This window comes from Astyanax mexicanus, chromosome 1 (assembly GCF_023375975.1).
Source record: "Astyanax mexicanus isolate ESR-SI-001 chromosome 1, AstMex3_surface, whole genome shotgun sequence".
NCBI classification, from domain to species: domain Eukaryota; kingdom Metazoa; phylum Chordata; class Actinopteri; order Characiformes; family Acestrorhamphidae; genus Astyanax; species Astyanax mexicanus.
In genome coordinates, this window is record NC_064408.1 from 78,606,834 (window position 1) to 78,629,190 (window position 22,357).

The 22,357-nt window shown below is 40.1% G+C and overlaps 1 protein-coding gene across 1 annotated transcript in view; it reads right to left on the reverse strand.

Annotated features, from left to right (window-relative positions):
- The window catches only part of rgs6 (regulator of G protein signaling 6), a 142,608-nt gene extending 121,128 nt beyond the window's left edge, over positions 1–21,480 (reverse strand). Inside the window, exons 1-2 of the mRNA XM_007231518.4 lie at positions 21,078–21,480; positions 16,968–17,084 (exon numbers count right to left, since the gene is read on the reverse strand). Of these exons, the coding sequence (XP_007231580.3) occupies positions 16,968–17,051 (84 nt within the window). The 5' untranslated portion in view covers positions 17,052–17,084; positions 21,078–21,480. The remainder of the gene's footprint in view (positions 1–16,967; positions 17,085–21,077) is intronic.
- Positions 21,481–22,357: the final 877 nt, after the last annotated feature.

Consider the following 22,357-nt stretch of genomic DNA (forward strand, 5'->3'; position numbering starts at 1 on the left):
AGAACATGACTCTCACAGTGCTGCCTCCTCTGTCCAGATGAGAGTGGGTCCGGTGGAGAAAGTACAGTATGGCATCATCCACTCCCACTTTCTCTCTGTAGGCAAATTGCAAGGGGTCCATTGCATGTTGAACCTGGGGTCTGAGGTGGTGTAGAAGCAGACGTTCCAGGGTCTTCATGATATGTGATGTAAGGGCGACAGGCCTGAAGTCATTGAGTTCACTGGGGTGCGTCTTCTTGGGTACTGGAACCAGGCATGATGTCTTCCACAGCGTGGGGACCCTCCCCAAACGCAGACTCAGGTTGAAGATGTGCTGCAGGGGAGCCCCCAGCTCAGCTGCACAGGACTTTAGTAGTCTGGGACACACTTTGTCCGGCCCAGCTGCCTTTCTTGGGTGGAGTCTCCTTAGTTCACCTCTAACCTGGTCAGCAGTGAAGGTGTGCAGAGGGGGAGGAGGAGGGGGGACTACAGTGGTGCTGGTGGTCAGGACAGCTGAGTGTGGGGAGGAGGGGGGAGCGGGGGCTGAGTTGCTTGATGAGATGAGGGGGGGTGTGGAGGAGGTGTCTGCCAGAGCTGTAGGGTCTTGAACAGGGCAGTCAAACCGGTTGTAGAAGGTGTTGAACTCATTGGCTCTCTCTACTTCACCATCTGCGGCACTGTCCATCCTCTGCTTACAGCCAGTGATTGTCTATAAGTAGTGCATATATTTATTCTATTTCCTCTATTCCTTCTATTTCCAAAGCACCCCTAGGCCCCTGCTGATTATGGTGTACTTACTTTCAGTAGTGTTTGCTTAAAAATACAGAGGAGAGCTCTGCTCTATTCAAACCTTCAAGATTCTGCAGAGGGTGGTGTACCTATGTGTTACATGTACATCACTGTCATGCAAAACCTTGAATCTCAATTTCACTTTTGAAAATGTGAACCTGACAGTCAAAATGTCAGGATCAATAGCCCAATAAATTATTTTACACTGACATTTACACTTTTATATATAGATATACAACTTGTACATATGTATAGAACTGGTGCACTAACTTACATATATAAACACAGTTTATAGAACAAGCCACCTTACATATTGACCAGGTCTGTTTCCACAACATGAGACTTCATTATAATAAGCATTACTATCATAAAGCAACAGGTTGTGCGCATGTTACATAATGAGACTGGAGGCAGAGTGAGGTAGAGCGAGGCAGAGTGAGGTAGAGGTCCACAGTGAACGCATACACCAAACTACTACTTATCCTGGGAAAAATTTGTGCATACAATTAATGTAATTTATCTTGTTTCACGTCAATATTGGTATATGTAATAGCATTATCACACATCACATTCGTACACCCATTATATTGACACATTAGTTCTGTGCAGTTCTATCATAGTCACACACACTTTATGCATCATTAGATGCATGTATATCACTAATCCCACTTGCATGAATAGATTCCACTGCAGGCTTATATTTCTCTTTTTTTATTATTATAACTCACTAATTGATGTAAGACGTAAGTAATGTGGTTATGAGAGTGAGAAAATGAAGTGTGGGCCCACACACAGGACCCTCTGGGCTTAAGAGGCCAAACAAAAAAGACCTCTAAATCAGTGAAGCAGTATAGTGTATGATTAACACAGGGCAGAGTGAATGCCCTTGGTCGATACCCTCCAGAAACTTCACAGCGTGATTTTAGTTAGGCAGATTCAGCCTACTGGGTATGATTCAGTGAGACGTTACTGTACACATCAGCTTAAAGACAAACTCACAAACACACACACACACACACACGGAGAGCAAAGGTTGACAGTGATGGAAAAGGCATCTCAGGCTAAAGCTGAGCTGCTGACACTTGAGGGGATGTGACAGGAGAAATAAACATCCACCTTTTCCTGTCCTCCTGCCTTGTTAATTCAGCCTGCTCTCTTATACCATTTCCCTTTTTACTCTTCTTTTGCTGTATGTGTCTGATACAAAGTGAAATTATAATTGAGTAAAAACAAAAGCTGAAGAAGCCAAAAACATACTTAAAGCAAAATTATATAGTGTTGTACATCAATAAAAGCTTCAAAATGATGGTAATAATCCACTGGCCTGAGGCTAAATAGACTCAATCCAGGCTTGCTAACTGCACAATATAACAGAACAAAGCTTACAAGAACTGTCCCTGTCAACGTCATATCAGTGTAAATTTCTATAATATTACTCTACCACCTCAGCCCACATGCTTCTTTTACTTTCAGTTCTGTATCTGTCAGCTTTTCCAGAAATGCATGTGTAAATCATGTCCTTTAGGAGAGGCTCAAATTCTAGTTTTAGACATGCCAATACTGCTTTAAATATGTAACAAAGAAACATTATTTATCACTATATTATTACTATAAGTACTACAAATAACTTTTTATTGCATTCTCTACCAATTTACACGGCCAGTTACCCAACCCACTCATTGGGAACTACCCCTATCACTAGTGATGCCCCAACACACCAGGAGGGTGAAGACTAGCACATGCCTCCTCCGATACATATGAAGTCAGCCACCGCCTCTTTTTTGTGAACTGCTGCTGATTCAAACAGGCAATCTCCTGATCACAGTGGTAGCACCTTAGTCCGCTAGACTATTCTATATAAGTAGCTTTATTACTGTAAAAAGTAAATGTTTCAGCTAACACATTTACCATATTCCACCACACCCACTTTTAAAAGTTTGTTTCTTCTGTCTTTGTGTTCGAATTTCCGTTAATTTCCTACATACATGGTTTATAGACATATGCTGTTCAAAGTGAATGCAGCTTAAAGTACAGTAGCTACTACTGTGGACACATAAAATAGCTAGCTATGCTAACCCACGATTCCAAGAGGCAATGTAATGTCATTTAAAGCTGTTTAAAGCAAAGCTAACTAGCTTTTTAACACAACAAAACGTGTTCAGTGAAATTCACCGTGAGAGCAACCCAAATGTCCCTATATATGTCTTAAGCATTTGATGGATTGTAAACTCGTTTATGAAGCTCCAGTAAAGCCGATGCTCCGGGTACTTCAATGGAGCTTCGTAACTGAGCCATTTCTCTGGGTAGGGATGTTCTAGCTGTTTTGTTGCCCACCACAGAATGGTAAGAGCTGGTGTATGGATTTAAAATGAGTAAATTGAAATGTCTGCTCAGTGTTCAAAACACTGTTGTTCAAATTAAATTCTACCACAAGGCAAAGAACAAAACTAAAAACCACATATCCAGAGGATACGGAGAGGACAGTGACACTCCTCACATGTAGATCCAGCCTGCATGTTTAGCTTCTTCCACAAAAAAATATGACATGAGATTGGCCGTGGGCGTCTTGAGTCGTGCACCTGTCCTTCTGCAACAAGTGCAAGTGTGCTTGAGGCAACAAATGCGAGACATTCAAACCAAACCAGCGGCTACTGCCATCCCTCTTTCCATCCAGCAGGCTTAATGGATAGTTCTCCAGTCTCCAGGCACCACCTCTCACCACCTAATCGCTCTTTTTCCAGAGGAGCGGGGAGGGGGCTGTGTAAACAACAACATCAGAGGGGCCATTAAAGAACTTTCTTCTTCTTGAACAGAAGCCTTGAAGCTGGCCATAGGGGAAAAAAACATCTTCTGAGGAATCTTGAGTGATTTGGGTCCTGCTTTGGTGTTTACTGTTGGCGGTAGGAAGAAGGTGTTGGGTTATGGAAGAGGGCAAACCTCCCTGGTTCATTTATCTGTGAAAGTATCTGCTTAGCAGGCCGGCGCTCTCGGCTCTGAATGGGAACAATAGCTTTCGCAGAGCTCAGTGTGCTTGGTGGCAGAACGCTGCTGGCTGTAGATCTTTAAATGCCTTACAGGAAGCAATGTCTCTGCTGAGGTTTAACAAAGTAGCACGTATTGAATGTGCATTATCAATCCTGTCATTGCTTGGGGAAGCATGACTGCACAGAGGCGTAAACACTTACAGGTAGCCCCTCTCTCTCTTTTTTTTTTCCTCTCACTTTCTCTCTCTCTCTCGCTCTCTCTCGTTCTCCTCTGGGCATTGCATGCTCTCTTTAATGGGCAAATTCATCAAAGTCAGTCCTGTCTCACTGCTCATTCAGGTTAATTGTGTTTCTTCACACATGCACTCATGGTTCTCCTCCCTTTTTTTCTTGTTTTTTTTCTCCCCACTAAGCAAACATTTGAGAGGCACGCCAAGACTGCAGGGGTGCGAATTACTGTACACTCACTACAACTGTGTTCTGTGGAGTGAGGGCTTGCCCTTGCCAGAGGCCAAAAAAAAAAGAGCGGGAGACGATGAAAAAGTAAGAGACTGTCAGACAGAAACAGAGAGAGAGAATCAGAGAGAGAGAGAGAGAGAGAGAGAGATGGTGGGTGTGGGTGGGGGGGTGTTGGTGAGACAAGCTTTAAAGGTGTACCCACATGATATGGCCCGACCCCCTCGCCATCATCACTCTTGACTAGGCGTGTGCAGCGACACAGAAGAATACAATTTACTCCGAAAGCTCCCTCTCCAGCCCTCAGGATGCAGCACGTTCCTCCTGAGGGCATCAGGCATATTGTCCACCATCTGCTGCCCATCTTCACTAACTGTACGATAGTGTGAGACCAGACCAGTCCAGGGACAGCCAACTATTACTCACCAGGACAGATCCAACTGTCTTTATTCAGCTTATTCTCCTTCTTCCCACAGACCGAGTGCAGAGTTCCCCTCCTACAGCAGAACTGACACAGCTTCAAACCTGCTCAAGCCCAACCACAACCCGTGAAGCCTAAAGAAACGCTCAACCAAGATAAGAGGATGATCAGAAGGCGGCTAATAAGGAGTGAGGAGACACTAATTGCACGGGAGCATACTATATTGTTGTAAATAATGGAGGAGGGGTGGGCAGTATGATGATATGTTATCATTATTGTGTTAAGCCACATCCCTATTTATTTACTTAGTATATTGTGGGCATGTTTAATCTGCATGTGTCATAAAAAAGACCATAGATAAATATAGATATAGATATAGGGGATACAGGGACCCTGAAAAGAAAATTAACCAATGCACTGTATAGTAAGTGAATAGGCTGCATAGAAACAAGCAACAGTTTGGATATTGTTCAGTGGTAAACAGTGCTTATGGAGCTTCCACACCTACCTTGATTGGTCAAGACATTCAGTCGTTTCAATTTGGTCCAAAATAGCAGGTGTGAATGGTGCCACAGTCCAGAACTAGGACTTAAATTGGATCAAAGTAAAAAAGATGGTTTCAGTCTGGATCTACTGAACCACGGTCCAGTTCTTCTGCAGTGTAAAATCGCTTTATTACAGGGTTTGAACTTTCACTAAATGCAGGAAAATTAGGCAGTATGCAGGTGTATCACACAATAGTAAAGATTCAGCAGATTACGCTGGTGGTTCCTATATCTACTGTGACTGTAGATTAACCCTTATTTATAAACAGAAATTAAAGGACTCCAGGGGTAATCTGTGACTGTGTAATGTGTGTTCCCATAAAGAGAAGTCAAATTCTGTCATAGAGGCAGAAATCAGAACGACACCTGCAAAAGCGACTTATCGCACTGAGAGCCTTTTACAAACCAATTAAAGTGTTTATAGTATAAGAAACTGCAGCTCATGTCAGTGATGAAAACAGGATGTAAGAAAGCAATTTAGTGGGCTCAGTAAGCAGCAGTGTGAAAACAGAAATAACTGGAATAAATGCACAGTATTACAATGTAACAAACAAATTGACGTGCAAACATTGGTAAAAATGTCCTTAAATATCATGGCTCTCTCAACTTTAGGGTATTAAAATACACAAATGTATAAAAAATGTATGCAGTAGGCCTTCATTTATTCATAGGTCCTTTTTACATCCATTGAATATCAAAAACTGTCAATATAATGAGTGAAAAATAATGGCATATCTTATGTGTCTGTTCATACTGGTACGTTTTTAGTCCTGATTCAGTCCAGTAAAGACATCTTTTTTTTTTTACAATACAATACATAATATGTCCCTTACAATTCAAAGTTCCTTAAATGTTATAGAATCAAATACTGGTGCTAAGGTTGAGATGGCCTGTCTTCAGCACTGGGGAGAAAGAAATATATATATGTGTATTATATAACTAATATATATTTATATAACTATGTAAAAATGTAGTAGCAATCTGGAAGAATAGACTGGATGTATGTATAAATGACAATAAATATTAATATTTAAATGCTGAAGAGTATTGGAAAGTAACTAAATTCTAAATTCAAGCACACAAGACTTCCCAATCACAGCTACTGTATTTCCTTACGCTCCTCTGCACCCAACCCTAGATAATCTACCAAGCCTGTATCATCAGTGTGCAGCAATTGAACTGAAAACATTTGATAAGCCCAGCAGAGAAAGTGTGAAACTGATTCAAATTCATAACCCTGGTTTAATTGGCCCGGCCTTCGAACATTTTTGATTTGTTGTCCTAGCCTAGCACATACTGTAGCCAATGCATTAACGATTAGACAAAACACTCTCTTACTGTTTTAATGAGGTGTTTCATTAAAATAGAACAAAAACAACCAGAGAATCAGACTCTTTTAATTAATAGTCTTATACATTGTGTCCCGCTGCATGTCAGAGAGAAATCTAAGAAAGTTACAGGAATACAGGTTTATGGAAAAAGCCTTCAAGCAACCTGCTTGAATTTCTCCCCCTCCCACCAGCTCTATCGACTGTGCTTCTGTCTATCAGCAGGGCTCTGATCAGCAGATCAAGGCCCTCACAGAACATCTTCAACATCAGCTCAGAGGCAGAATGCATTTTTGCTTAGTCATGGGATGCAAAGCAAGAAAGGAACCTATGGCAAAAAAATACTCACCCACCTGCCAGGAGAGATCTGTGTGCCTGTGTAGCTCTCTGGCGTCTTCCTGGACTGTTAGGTTTAGTGCAGTAACACTAAGCGTGTCTGAGATACACTGATTATTTAATGCTATATCATTAAATCTAATTTTATCACCAAAATATGAAATTATGAGACAGAGATACATACATAAAGAGCTGTAATGACAGACCATAGTACATCACATGTGCAGATTCACAGTGACATACAGTAATTACTAGTACTGTCATCATTAACGTATTAAAAAGTGTGATTAATCTGGAAACTTTAATGTTAATGTTTTCTTTTTTTTACGCAGATTCATCAAATTCACCAAGTTTGGCCGTTATCTCTTCAGGTAATTCATGCATTTACAGAGCCTGGTGACCTATTAGTGTTTTTTCGTGCTTTTTTTTATTCAGTGATGTAAACACAGTTCAGAAGGTAGATTACTTTTTATTTATTCTGCTATATGGATTAAGCTCTAACTCTCTCATGTGTGGAGAGCTGCTGGCACATTTCTTTTCCAAGTTGTTAAAGATGGAATACAAAGTAAACTTCCTCTCAATTATTTTTTCCCCTCCCCTAAAAATGTGGATGACATTTATGATATTTTAATAAATATAATTTCATTTTGCCAATAACACTAATTATTTTACTTATATTTAAATGCTATTAACTATGGTTAAAAGATTAGTCTTAAGAAGATAAAAGGTGCAATTAATCCGGCTTGACACCGCTAATAATTACAGTTACAGGTACATAGCGCTAGAATCCTAATGTGCTAATACTGATCTCCTGCTTAACCCATATAACCGCTCAGCTTAACAGTCATTAACACTCTGTCCTTAACTAGCATCCAAATGAGTTCTATTAGATCAATGTAAGTAGATGTGCTGCTAGTGGATTTGATCAAATCTGTGCAATTTTATATGTTTATATTTCACAAGTGAATTTTGTACTGTATACTATTTGCTTCAAAGCCCTGGTACTAGGGATGCCCTTTTTTTTGTTGTTAACCCGAATAAGTGAAAAGACCGAATAATATATATATTAAACAATATTGTGCTTTGTTGGTTTGCCTGCTAGGATGTTAAGAAAAATAAAACTATGCTATTTGTGCAATAGTAAAATAAGTGGCAAAATTAATGAAAACCTGCAAATGTATGTTTGGTATTTGTTATTCAACCTTTTGGCCAAATTTTGACATTTTGTTCAGTGTTGTTCAATAAAATCACGACAGTGGATCCTTGCTATGTCTAATCTGAGAGCCCTGACCACCATAACCCAAATGAAATGGCTGAAATAACAAAAAAGATGCAGAGATTTCAGACCTCAAAAATGCAAAGAAAACAAGTTTATATTCATAAAGTTTTAAGAGTTCAGAAATCAATACTTGGTGGAACAACCCTGGTTTCATGCATCTTGGCATGTTCTCCTCCACCAGTCTTACACACTGCTTTTGGACAACTTTATGCCACTCCTGTGCAAAATTTCAAGCAGTTCAGCTTGGTTTGATGGCTTCTGATCATCCATCTTCCTCTTGATTATATTCCAGAGGTTTCAATTTGGTAAAATCAAAGAAACTCATCATTTTAAATGGTCTGTTATTTTTTTTCCCCGAGCTGTAATTTATCATCGTCATCACAAGCTGAGCAAATCATGGCAAATAATCACATCGCAGGATGTGATAAAATCAAACACACTGTACTTAGTTAATTCATACAAAAGAAGAATTCTGTCTGCTCTCTTTTTTCATGATATATCTACCAGAGACCGATATCTTATATATCTGCCCAATATCTTTTATTTTACTCTTATCCTTAAAACATGGAGAGCATGACATTTTGGATTATTGAAAAAAAATATTAAAATCATAGTATACATTTTTCCAATATTGTGCAGCCACGAATATTACAAAAATAACAGAGCTTTATTTGTGTTCCAGCTTTAATAATCTGCTGGAATGAATGGAAATGAAAGTTCTTAATAGGGCCTAAACTCACAAACTGGGTCCTGTGGATTATTGGGATCATGGGTACTTACATACACTGTCAGCTTATCTGAAAACATGGAGGCAGTTTAATGTGATTGTCGGGGCTCTGGACACGGATTATCACAAGCAGTAAGCTCCATATCAGAATACTTATTTCATCAGCCATAATGTCCAAAGAACTGATGGAGCATATCAGAACAAAGCCTTTACTATTTATTTAAACAGAAGTCTCACTCTGAAAGATCAGCACAAGAGCATTAGGTCTACAGCCTGTGAGGATCTGACTGCGTTTATTGGCAAGAGCGTTAGTGAGATCACATTATGTTGGATAATTACCACCAAATCTTATCTTCAACTCCCCAACTGTATCCCAAAAGTAGTGGGTGGAGCACCATCGTTCCAGAGAACCCAGTTCCACTGTGCTACAGCTCAGTGTAGGGAGTTTTATACCCCTTTATGTCACGTTAACCCTAGACTATTAACGTTAAAATTAGTAACCCCATCACTAACGTTGCGTTTACACTGTATTACAAGTTTCTGAACCCTTCTTTAATTTTACAACATACAACATCACATAAAATAAAAAAGGTACCATGGATGAGCCTGTCACACAGTAGCCTGTGTCTGTCCAGTGTCTTTCCTTTTTTGGTTCCTTCCTGCTCCTGTCCTCTGTTCTCTTTTGTTTACCTGTCATGTTTCCCAGCCATGTGCTACTGTTGTGTTTTGGTCTTGTCTCCGCCTTAGCCCCGCCTTGTCATCTGTAACCCCTCCTGTCTCATTTGTAACTCCGCCCCCTTCATTACCTCCAAAGGTGTCCCTAGTGTGTGCCTGTGTATAAATACCTCATGTGCTCCTTTGTTCTCTGTCGTGCTTTTTGTTTGACTGTGTCCTGTTACTCTGTCCAGATCGTGTTTATATGTTTTGATTAGCCTTAGACCTGCTGAGTATTTGTCTACACTATTCTGGTTTGTTTTCTTTAGTTTGTTTCTTTGTTTGCTTATTTTGCTTGTTTGTTTAAGTCTTTGTTTTATAGTGTTTGTTTCAGTAACCTTTTTCTGTATAGTTAGTCCCTAGTGTTTTGTTCTTTGTTTATTTAGCTACTATGGAACATAAAACAGTCTTGCATTTGCATCCTGCCTCTTCCTCTGTCAGGTGCGGGTGCAGGGAGGACGCGGAGGCGGACGCAAATGCAAACAAAAAGGGATTTATTAACGAAAACAAATACAAAATACACAGGGAGTTACTGAAAACAGGACTGAGGAAACTGGGGAAAACATGGAGCACTGACAGACAATAAACGTACAAGGATCGACACCGGGGAAATGGAACACGGACCTTAAATAGAGGTGCACACACACAGGGAACAGGAAACACCTGGGACGAAGGGGCGGAGCTACAAATGAACACAGGTGAGTGGAAAAACACTGGGAATGAAACACAGACCTGAGAATAACACAGACATAAGAAGCAGACAGACTAAAGACCTGACATCCTCGTTACAGAGCCTTTAAAAAAGCAGAAATATAATTGGAAAATCAGGTAATCCTTAACAAGTAATGTCCTAACAAAAAAAAAATAATGCTGCTGGGAACTGGGTCTTTGGTCCACCCATTCCTGGGACATGTGAGCGCCTGATTTAAACACACAAACACTACTATCAGGTAAATTACACCCATAAAATACTTTACTCTATCACTAACGTCGTATGCAAATCACCTAAACGCATGCCTCTTAAAAAACATAGATGGGAGGAGGGAATCAACCATAACATTAATGACATCACTGAGCTTCCTGAAGCTCCCCAAAGTCCCATACAACTCAGACAGCAGCAACACAATGTAAAAAAAACTCCAATAAAAATTGTGGGGTGAAAATCACATAGCGTTATTGTTTTAGGGTTAAACAAGCATTGGTTTTTATGTTTTTTCTACTTCAGAAGGTCCTAATCTACTGGCAGAACTTCTCTACAGGGACTAGACAAGTTGTGTGTGCATTTGCACATCTGTGTCAGAAACAGGTTCAACTTAAATTAGCTGAATGCTAAAAGTCCCAGAATGCTGTGTGTGGTGTGGTGATGTGCAATGCAGCCATTGTTTATTACTGCAAGTCCGTGCATGAAGATACATTTGCGGGCAGTGTCATTTTATGCTGATATGAATTGGATTGGATGATTTAATAAAAGCAATGACTTCAAATTCAATTCAAACGCAGCTTATTAGCATTAGATAAAGAATGTGAAAAAAATCTCAAGACCTTTAGAGATTTGTAACCGGTTTTCGGATGATCTAAATGAAAATGTAAGCAGTAAAATGTGAACACAATTTTAATGTGTTCAATTAGAGTAACGTACAAACCATACAACATGATACTTAACTCCAGTAATGAACTACGATTACTCAAGTATTTTACAGCCCTGTGGAATACCCCTCTTGCATGGCCTCCTAATGAACATTTCATGCATGGTTTCAGCACAGGCAGTCACAGAGATTGATGTGAGGAACCAGAATGGACCTATTATGTTAATCTTCATGGATCTAGATCAGGGGTAGTTTGCATTGCCCACATACAGTACATTCTGTCTTTCACTCTAGGCTTATTTCTTTTAACATTCGTGTAAACAAATTTGTACATTTTTCTTTTCAGGAGAGTGAATGTAGGGCAGGTTTAAGGTAAACTAGTAATTTTTTCTATTTAAATCCGTTATATAGGCTCACACTATTTACATAGGTTTCATGCCCAAAAGCAGAACCCTGGGGTACTCCTCTGGTTTAGAGGTTAATGATCGTTTTGTACATTTATATGCATATGTACTGTTTGTACTATTAAGTACAAATGTTTGCCAGACTATGGTTTGATTTCCTTGCCAGGTAAGGACACCACCATTCACTAGAAAACAAATTCTTAACACTAGATTTGAAAAAACATCTACCAAATGCCATACATGTAAACAAAATGTACCCGTTTTGTATAATGTAGCAAGAATAATCATCACAAGGTTCTCCAGTAACTAGTGATGGACAAAATCAAACAAAATATTGAATACTGAATGTGGATTTTGGGAGGTTTTTATTTACTTTACCACTTTTTCACTATTGCATACATTAAATAGTCTTCATGTTTTTCTGAGCTGGATTATTTGCTGACTTTATGACAGAGTGAAGTTCCTGTGTGTGCAGAGTCTTCACACCAACCTGTGGCTATAGGGAAAACTCCTGTTTATTAATAGCTTTAAGCTAAATCTGACATTTTTTGCTCTCTTTTGTAAATCCAGAAAGGGGAATTAAACACAGTACTGAACTCCAGCCAGAGTTCTCTCTCCTCCCGAATAAACAGTGACTGGAGGAGAAGTAAAATGTATCAGGTGTTGGGATTGGTCTAATTTGCTCAGCTCCTGCTCGCTCAGTTCACCCCCCTGACCTGTGTTGTATATTTCAGGGTACATGATGGTATCTGTGTTGTTGTGGATGCTACGCTGCACACTCATACAAGGACTAGCATTCGGTGCACAGTATGTACTGTTGCAGTATGCAGTAAACAGCACACAGCATGCTATTTCCAACACTGAGTCTGACTCATCTTATAGACACCTCCAGCCGCGTTCACAGCAGTTTAGCAGTGGCGGCTCCTGCTCGTGATGTGGCACCAGCTTCGGTGTTCTGAGCCAGCTTCTCTGAGCTGACCTAAGCCTGTTCTCCTAACCCAGATGCCGGCATTTCATTTGGCATGCCTTCTTCAGAAGGTTAAGCAGGTTTTAAACAGGCTCACTGAGCTGAGGGACGGCTGCGAGTAAATAAGAGGAGATTCCACTGAAGGTTCTTTTTATTGAGGTGAGAACGAAGCTGGAAAGCTGGATTTTTGGAAGGGAGCATTGTTTGCTCTTCTTCTGTGTTCAAGCCTCATTGCCCAGGAAATGAATCTCTCCTCCAGTGTCTCACTGACAGCACGCAGAAGAGGACTCATCGCAACCCAAAATAACCACACAGACAGCCGCCTGACACATCCCTATCTCTCGCTTTCTCTCTCTCCTTCTCTTTCACAATCCCTCTCTCTATCTATCTTTCTCTTTAAATTTAGATACACTATCCAATTTAATGACAGGGTGATCAGGCAAATATTGCAATAATGGATCACCATAAGCTTATGCATCAGTGTGTAACCCGTTTACATCATTAACACACACATACATACATACATACTGTATATACACACAGCATACGGCTCTCAGTATGCTCTCAGACACACAAACAGAGCTACTAACTCAGCCCCAGCAAATTCCCAATGGCTCATTCTTTCTGTTTGCCCACAGTAGATGAGAGGCTAGAGGAAGATGAGAGTTCCATTCTAATGCCAGAGCCGTAATCAAGCAAGCAGGGTTCTGGGAGTCGTGCCTCCACTTTCCCTGTGTGTGCATTTACTTTCACCCTGTGCATTTGCTGACAACGTTCACGTACGTCACCCGCTTTAGCTCCAAAAGATGCTGACCAGCAGGAAATGTGTTCAGAAAGCCTCCATTCCCATTGTAATGAGACCCAAGAACTACACAGTGGTCTAACAGAGGGTCATCAGCATGCTGATAGAGCACACACTCCTAACACACCTGAAGTTGAAGCTGACAGCATTAATAATGGGAAAAGGTCAGTGCATCAATGGGCCATCTACTTAAAGCCCACAGTAATAGTCAATTATGTTGTCTAATGCTGTGGACAAAAAAAAACACTTGGCTAGGAATTCCCATAGCAAAATAAAAAATAAATAAAAATATAGGCATTCATCGCTGCAATTAAATGGTCTACATGACTAGTAGTAAAACATTTACCATACAAGACACTGTAAAAAACAAAAGTTATTACATTATTCTCATTAATGTGATTTTTAAGTCATCTGAATAAAAAACATTGAATGTCACCGTAAACCATAGCAAAATAACAACTAACTTCATTAAGTTTCTTGTTAAATGTTGGTCTAACTCATAAATTAAACAGGATCTACTGAGCAATTCTGCAGGGGGTTTTGCATATTGGGCGTGTCCTCCCACCTCTCACTCACCATCAGTGTGTATTCCTTCTCCACAGGATTTATATGTGTGTTATATAATAGTTAACTGCCTGGCCTCTGTGTTAAAGGCTCTAAGAGTAAGTTGCTGGCTGGGTCCAGAAAGACACATTTGCATTACAGCAAGCTTGTATGACTGACAATAAATAGAGTTATATTCTAATCATTATTTCCAAGTTTCCAGTTGCTCAATTAAATGAAGAAAAATAAAGAGTAAGAAAATAAGACCAGCTAAAAATATAAAGTGATTTTTATTGGTGAGAATTAAAGAGTTCTAGTTGGCACAACTGGTGGTTCTTTTTTAAACATGAAATTTTAAGCTTTTTTACAGTGTAGAGAAAATGGACAAAAAGTGCATTTTGTTGTTTTGTTGTTCCTGAAGCACTCAACACTCAAATTAGAAAAATAAATAGGACTTTATCACCTCAGAACCTCTTGTGAATGTTTACAACCCTGGTTGAAGTATTTCATTGAGCCCTGGTTTAAATATTACGACTCTGAGAAGAACCTCCTCGGACCTGTTCAGCTCAGACCGCATTAAAGGAGCACTATGATTTAAGTGGACAAAACAATAGAATGATTTTCTCGCTTTGGATCTAACAGATTTAGCATTTTTCTTGATATATAATGCAACTCATTGCACTGATGGGATGGAAGACGGAAATAATAGGGTGGAGTAATGGGCATTGAGGAAATGGAGATGGAATACAGGGGTGTTCAGCAGATGAGGAAATGGGGTGGAGTAATGGGGAGTCAGGAAAATGTGGGTGGAGTAATGCAGCACTCTCAGTGTAATGCCAACTTATTTTACACATTTACATAATTGCATTGTGTTTATCTGACATCCCAGCTAACAGAGAACATTTCAAGAACATTCAGCCACGTTTGGAAAGGTTCCTGGAAGGTTAGCCTCTAACATTACAGAAATAATGTTCCAGGAGCATTCGGAAAATGTGTGAAATAAAAGTAAGGTTGCCAAAACTAAAAATTAAACCATTAACACAACTGATGTTACAGCGACGTTTCCAAACCATTTAAAAAGTTAAATTAAAGCACTTAAAGAACATCAAGAAAACTTGACAGATTGAATGTTCTAAGAATGTTAACTGTCACATTCAGTAAATGTTACCTCTACAACTCTATGCAGAGATGTCTGACATGTTGTAGTGTGTTATATGTGTGTTACACACATCTTCTAAGTGTAAGTGTAGGTCAGTAAATATGACAAAGAATACCATATCTACAGTACATAAGTCTAAATTTCTAATAATTATTTGTTCCTGGTCACCTTTATCTTCCTTCCAAATATACAGAATAGAAATCCAGCACTTCCCTCTGCATGCAACTATTTTTTTTCAACCAACTTTTTCTTTAACAATGTGTGTAGTTTCAGAATTCGTTAATCTCTTGCACAATAAACCTCTTAAATCTACAGTTCTGTGTTTAATTCTCCCCAGTGAGTCTTGCTTGGGAGTATCTCATGATGTAAAGCTTCCTCTCCGCAAGACTGTGGTGCTCCTTGCATTTACCATCTCTAAGTAGATGCTGCACGGTACATCTTCACCACACGTCTTTACATAATTCATAATCCCCGTCTTTAAATTGATTTCTTGGAAGGCAACAGAGGGAGATTCTGCCTTTTTTTTCTCCCACAAGGAAATTCAGTAAATTCTGCTAACCAAAATATTTTCTCTCACTTTACTGCCTAGTGTGCTATTTAAAAGAAGGGGTGTAAAAAATATTATAGATCTCTGTTTATTACTGTTTGTTTTGTATTGGTGTCCAGTGGTCTGCAATGGTATTTTGTGATTGTGTCCCATCGTGTTGATTTCACAGTGCAAAGGAACCTAATGGTTTAACAGATCGGCATTTTTTGGTTCTGGACATATGTGTTTTCTAGTGGGATCTAATGTCACCATAGAGTTGTCCCTAATGGTATCCATTAAGCCCATAAGTCCCACTAGAAAGCCAAACCTTTAGGCTTTGATCTTAATGGTTGTAATGGTCAGCAGGGACTGGGAATCCCACTGCATACAGCATACATTAACTTCAGGTAAAACCTGTTTACTGGGGATGCTGAATGAAATGAAAAGATTTGGCCGAAACCAAAGCTGAACAAAATGAAAATTTTGGGACTGTCGCCACTGCTGAAAAAAATCCTAAGATTAGAGGAAACATTGCAATACAACTTAAAATAGCCTTTGTTCACTAAAGATTATTCAGTATTTTCACATTGCCTTTTTAAAAATAAATAATTTAATTTGCTAAATATTCAGTGCATGCTTACTGTGTACAATTGCTAACGATTACCCCTAACAAGGCCTTGCTTTGCTTAAATGATTTCCCAGTTAAATTAATTAATTCCTGACATTACTTTTGGAATATTCTAAAGAATATTTGCTCACAAGCTGCCTATACTACTGGCATATATGTAACTGGCCTAATATAGCACAGTAGTATAATAGAGCTAGTCACTTTGACTGTCATTTCTTCGTTTGTTTTTCAGTTTATTTCTTCATTTTATTTGTGGTGTCCATGTGAGCAATGCAGGTAAACATGTGATGTGATTTCAGACAATGGAGTACCATAACAGTCTCTCCAAAGCATTTTACTGTTATATGTGGAGATCAATTATTTAGTTTTTAACCCCTTAACAGCTAAAAAAAAAGGAGGGATGTATGGATACAGCAGTTTACAGACCATTTAAATAAGGCAGTCCATGCACAATCAGAAGGCACACACTCTCAAAACACTCAAAGAGACCTTAGAGGTATTAAACCGCACTGATGCATGTTGTGGTATTGATTTTGGTATGTTGAGGATTGATTTTAGCAATATTCTATAAAGCATGTCATTGTTTAGACAGCATTCTTGGGTTATGTGGAATTTCATTAAACGTAAAATTACCATGGAGAGTCAGATTACTGAGAAATCAAATCCTGGTCAGATGCAAGGTTTCATGTTGCATTAAACCATTATCTAAATCAAAGCTGAATCAAATCGTTGTGGGGTCAGAGGATGCGCATCAGAGGCCGCACACAGTGAACAGAGGGTCAGAGAGGTCTTACCTTCCTGTAGACGATCATGTTCGGGGAGTCCTCCTCGGGGTCGGCGGTCCCCACTGCCCCCTGCTCCTGAGAGGCCTGAGCCATCGCTCCCCCCCGCTTCCCCTCCACGCACTCCGGCTGCAGGCAGAGGGGCGGGACAGAGAAGAGATCAATCATATGGAATGGCTCCCAGAGAGTCTCGCAACAATGAACTGCTTTGAAGACAATGAATGAACTGTCTACACCCGTTTGATCCCCGTGAATGCCAACAGATTAACATTTCATAAGCTCAATACAATGTGGCAGAGAGGGAGCAGAGCTTTATTAGTTCATCCAGACAAAGACGCTGCTACATCTGATACATTTGGAGACGGAACGAAGGGAAAGAAAAGAGAAATTAAATTGTAATTAGGAAATTAAGTCTGAACCGTAGCCCAGCTGAATAACAGCCTCAGCAGCAGCAGTGATGCTCTGTGAACGCTCAGCTCCCTGCCAAACTAGGAGGCAAGAGATGTAGGAGATTGGCTGTGATGTGGAGCTTCAATTCTGTCACAGACCATGGCAGATGAGGCTTACACAGCCTGTGTCACATCAAACCCAATATTACATCTCACATTAGGAGGAGCAAGTCAGCATAACACAGGAAAAGGTAGAGAGAGAGAGAAACTCTTCATAAGCTTGTCAGATGTAGGCGTGGTCTACATTATACCGTATTTATCCATTAAAAAAGCTGTAGCTACCTTTTTTTGGCAATTTGTAATTGTATACATCCTTAAAGCACAGCAGCTGTTCTTTATTTTGTGTGTGAATTTTGTGATACATGGACAACATAAATTCTCCAAGTTTTTTTGGAATAAAAAGCATTTTTAATTAAATTACTCTGGCAGTTACGTTTTTTAAGTTAAAGTTTTTTTTTTCCTTTACAGTAAAGTTATGATCAACAACATGTACAGGTAAACAGGTCATTTGTATTCATATCATTGATGATGTGTCATCTTTTGGACACTCTTTTAAAGTGTTTCTGTTTATCCATCCATCAGAATTTTGATAGAATTGAAAAGATTTTGACAGAAAATGCAGAAAAAGCAAAAATATATATAAAATGTAAATACATCTCCAGAAAAGGTAAGTTGCTTTAGCCTTCTCAGATCTGTATCAATCTGAAATGAAGTTAAGTCAAGAGGCTTTTGCTGTCATTCCAGTACATATACACAGTGCAATAAAATTAAGCTCCTCTGGAACCAATACAGTGTAACATGGAACGATCAATACAATGTAGAAAACAAAGTGCAAACCTGTAACAAATTGTGCAACATAGAGCTAGATCACTATAATAAATACAATAAATAAAGCAGACATGAGATTCTAACAGACAAGACAGTGCAGTACCAACACAGTACAATCTAAAAGTGTGTAGTGAGGATAAGCTGCAGAGGGGTACAGATCAGAACCCCACTGTAAACCTCTAGCATGTGATCAAAAGGAAAATGGATTGTCACAAACCATCAAATCGAACAAGCTGAACTGCTTGAATTTTGTATTTAAAATGGAATAAGTTCTCCTAAAAGCAGTGTGAAAGACTTGTGAAGAGCATGCCACGATGCATGAAAAGCCCTACCCGGACAGGATTAGTTTCTCAGGGGTTCCTGGGGTAATTTTCTTTTTTATGGGGGTCCTCTGTGATTTTATTTCCGTCCAGAACGTCCATCTAGAACGTCCATCTATGGGCTAAAACTGAGATTTAAAAATCAGTGCTATTCCACCAAATATTGATTTCTGAACTCTAAAACATTAGTATTGTGAACTTTAAATAAATGTGTGTGTTTTTATTTTTCATGAGGGTCAGGAAGGACATCGAGGTTCATTCTAAAGTTTCAGTTTGTGCCTTATCAGATACTCCATTGACCTCTTTGGACCCCATGAATTATATCCACAGTTCCTCTGATCTGCCATTTTTAAACTATTCTATATATTTGCAGAAATCTTCTCAAAATGCTATCTTCTCTTGGCCTTCTAGCCAGAAACGATTGGTCATGATCATTACCACCCACTGCACGTACCACTGTGAGTGGTATTGCATTCTATAATGTATTCCCGAAACACACGTGACACTGTGGGTCTAGGAATGTTAAATACCCAGACAGCTTTAAAAACACAATGTGTCCTATCCATCTGGCACCCACTATCAGACCTCGCTTGAACTCACTTGATAATTTCCACCTCATTGCTGCTCATTGTGCTCACCGTGTGGATGGTGTGGTCTTGTGATTGTAGTTAATGTGGCTGGAGATGTGTAATTGGTGATCTGTCTGGGATGTATCAAGGTGCTTTGGAATTCAAACTACAATTAAGGCTGGTATATAAGTCAACGTTTTGAGCCCACTGTCAATAGTTCAACCTAACTCACAAGATAACACCTCACAACTTGGCCTACTTACAGGTGTGTACTTCCCAAGCCGTCACCTGTGGTAACACGTCAGGATCGATTTAAATATTGCTATCATAATAAATTGTTTAAACAATCTGAGAAAGCATCTTCTATTGTATCTGTTCACATTTTATCTGTCTGTCTCTGTTAGTCACAGTGTTAGTCAAGCTGCTTCTTTAAGAGGAACAGCTGTTTGAAACTGGAACAGAGAGAGTGAAAAAGGTAGATGGAGAGAGAGAGAGAGAGAGAGAGAGAGAGAGAGACACTGTTTGTAGCAACACTTTAACTCCCAGATCAGACTCTTCCCCACTGGGGTCCTGAGCATCTGCTGTCTGCTCCAGAGTGTGTGTGTGTGTGTGTGTGTCATCACCTACTTGACACAACAGTAAATCAGCTATCCCTCCTGTTTAACTGCGTATAGTCTCCATCACACCCAGCGTATTGACTTTCTGATCTGCATTACCCAGAATGCTCTGCTCAGGCTAATTACACACACATCAGGTGTGATGAAGTTTAAGATGAAACCCGAATGAAGAGGCAGGTGATGCAGTCAGCGGGGTGAGAACGCTCCACTGGAGAGTGATGCTGGAGATCACCTATGGAGAGGAGCGGTTATTGAGGGGAGAGGAAGAGCAGCTGTGCTCTCAGCACCAATCCCCACAGGAGAGCTGCTCTCAATTCACTACTCACACCAACCCAGACCCCCAGAACCAAGACCACCACAGCCACACTGCAGCCTGACACTCACACACACACACAGGTAAAAGAGAGAGAGAGGAGCGGGGAGCAGAAAGAGAAGGACAGTAATGAAGTGGTTATAGAGGGAGGGAAGACGAAAAACATGGAGAGAGAGAGAGAGAAGAAGAAGAAGAAGAAGAAGGGGGAACCAATAGCATGAAATACAAAAAAGCAGAAGTGGAAGACAAAGACGATTAAGGAGAGAAAACTATATACAGAACAAAATATATAGCAACAATATATAAATCAAGGAAGCATCAAGATAGTATGAGAGAAATATGGAAACAGTAAGAGTGGGGGAAGAGAGGGAGAGGGAGATAGAACAGAAAATGAGAAAGAGAGAGAAAAAGAAAAAAAGGGAAAGGGAAAGGGTGAGAAAGAAGGGGAGAGAGATAAAGAGAATTAAAAAAATAGAAACAGGTATTGCTAAGTTTACTGTAGCTGCACACACACACTATTTCTCTTACTCTTTCTTTCTTTCTCTCTCTTTTTCTCTCCCTCTTTCTCACACTCTCTCTCACACACACACTCTTTCTTTCTCTCTTTCTTTTTCTCTCCCTCTCTCTCTCACACACTCTCTCTCTCACACACATAATCTCTCTCATCCTTTCCCTTTTTTCTTTTTCCTCTTTCTCTCATCTTTTTCTCTATTCTCTCTCTATCTTTTACACACATTATCTCTTTCTTTCCCTCTCTCTCTCTCTCTCTCTCTCTCTCTCTCTTTTACACATACTCTCATTTTCTCTATCTTTTTCTCTCTTTCAGCCTTTTTCCCTCTCTATCTCTCTCCTTCACACACACATACTCTCATTCTCTCTGTCTTTCTCTCTCTGTTTCACACATACACTCTCTCCCTTTCACACGCAAACATCACACACACCTCCTCTCTCTCTCTCTCTCTCTCTCTCTCTCTCTCTTTCTCTCCACATCAGTGTGATTCCCGCTCGGCTGGAAGCGTTCTTTACCTTAGCAACAAAGTCCTGTCAGCTCCCCTGCTCCTCCTGTTCTCCACTCTCCGCTCCTCCACTCCTCTGTTCCTCCACTCCCCCGTTCTTCCACTCCTCCGCTCCTCTGTTCCTCCACTCCTCCGCTCCGGCGCTTCAGTGGCTCAGCAGTCCGCTCTCAGCAGCTGCATGCTGGGGCTGGAGGATGAGGGCGGATCAGGGGACAGGAGCAGAGCTTTAGCTCATCTACAGAGGAGCAGACTGGAGGAGGAGAGGAGAGCAGCAGCAACACTCTTCTCTCAATCTCTTTCTCTCTCTCTCTCTCTCTCTGGATGGATGGATGGTGTTAGCGTGGGTGGTCGCTGCGCTCAGTGGAGTGGTCAGGTACAGTGTGAAGATCCTGGCATGTGAGCAGCTGTGCGCGTGAGAGAGAGAGAGAGAGAGAGAGAGAGAGAGAGAATATGAAAGAGAGAGAGAGAGCTGGGGTGGAGCCTCATCCGGCAAGCAATTTGGAAACATATTTATTATTAGACAGCCACAAAGAGGACAATAAAAAGAGGGAGGAAGGGAGTAAAGGAGCACAGATGAGTGTAAACACAGAGAACAGAGAGGAGAATTTCAGGCTGATTACTCTGAAGATCATCCCAGAGTTCTTGGAGTGTTTCCTCTCCTCTGACCTTCTTAGTACTCTGTGTTACAGTATTCCAGTCTTACTGCAAATATCCCATAATGATCTTAATACATTACAGAGCAGACAGTGCGGTATATCCACACTTACTGCAAATACAGTGGGTTCATAAAGTATTCAGACCCCTTTACATTTTTCACTCTTTGTTTTTTTTTTTGTTTTTTTGCAGCTATTGTCTAAAATCAAAAAAGTTCATTTTATTTCTCATTAATGTACACTCAGCACCCCATCTTGGCAGAAATAAAAACAGAAATGTAGATTTTTTTGCAAATTTATTAAAAAAGAAAAACTGAAATATCACATGGTCATAAGTTTTTAGACCCTTTGCTCAGAACTAAATAGAAACGTCCTTTTGAGCTAGAACAGCCTACAGAGTCTTTTTGGGATTTGAGGATCCTCTGCCATTCTTTCTTGTAGATCCTCTCCAGTTCTGTCAGGTTGGATGGTGAACGTTGGTAGAGAGCCATTTTTTGGTCTCTCCAGAGATGCTCAATTGGGTTTAGGTCAGGGCTGGGCCAGACAAGAATTGTTCTAAAGTCACTTCTTTGTTTTTTCAGCTGCGTGCTTAGGGTCATTGTCTTGTTGGAAGGTGAACCTTCTGCCCAGTCTGAGA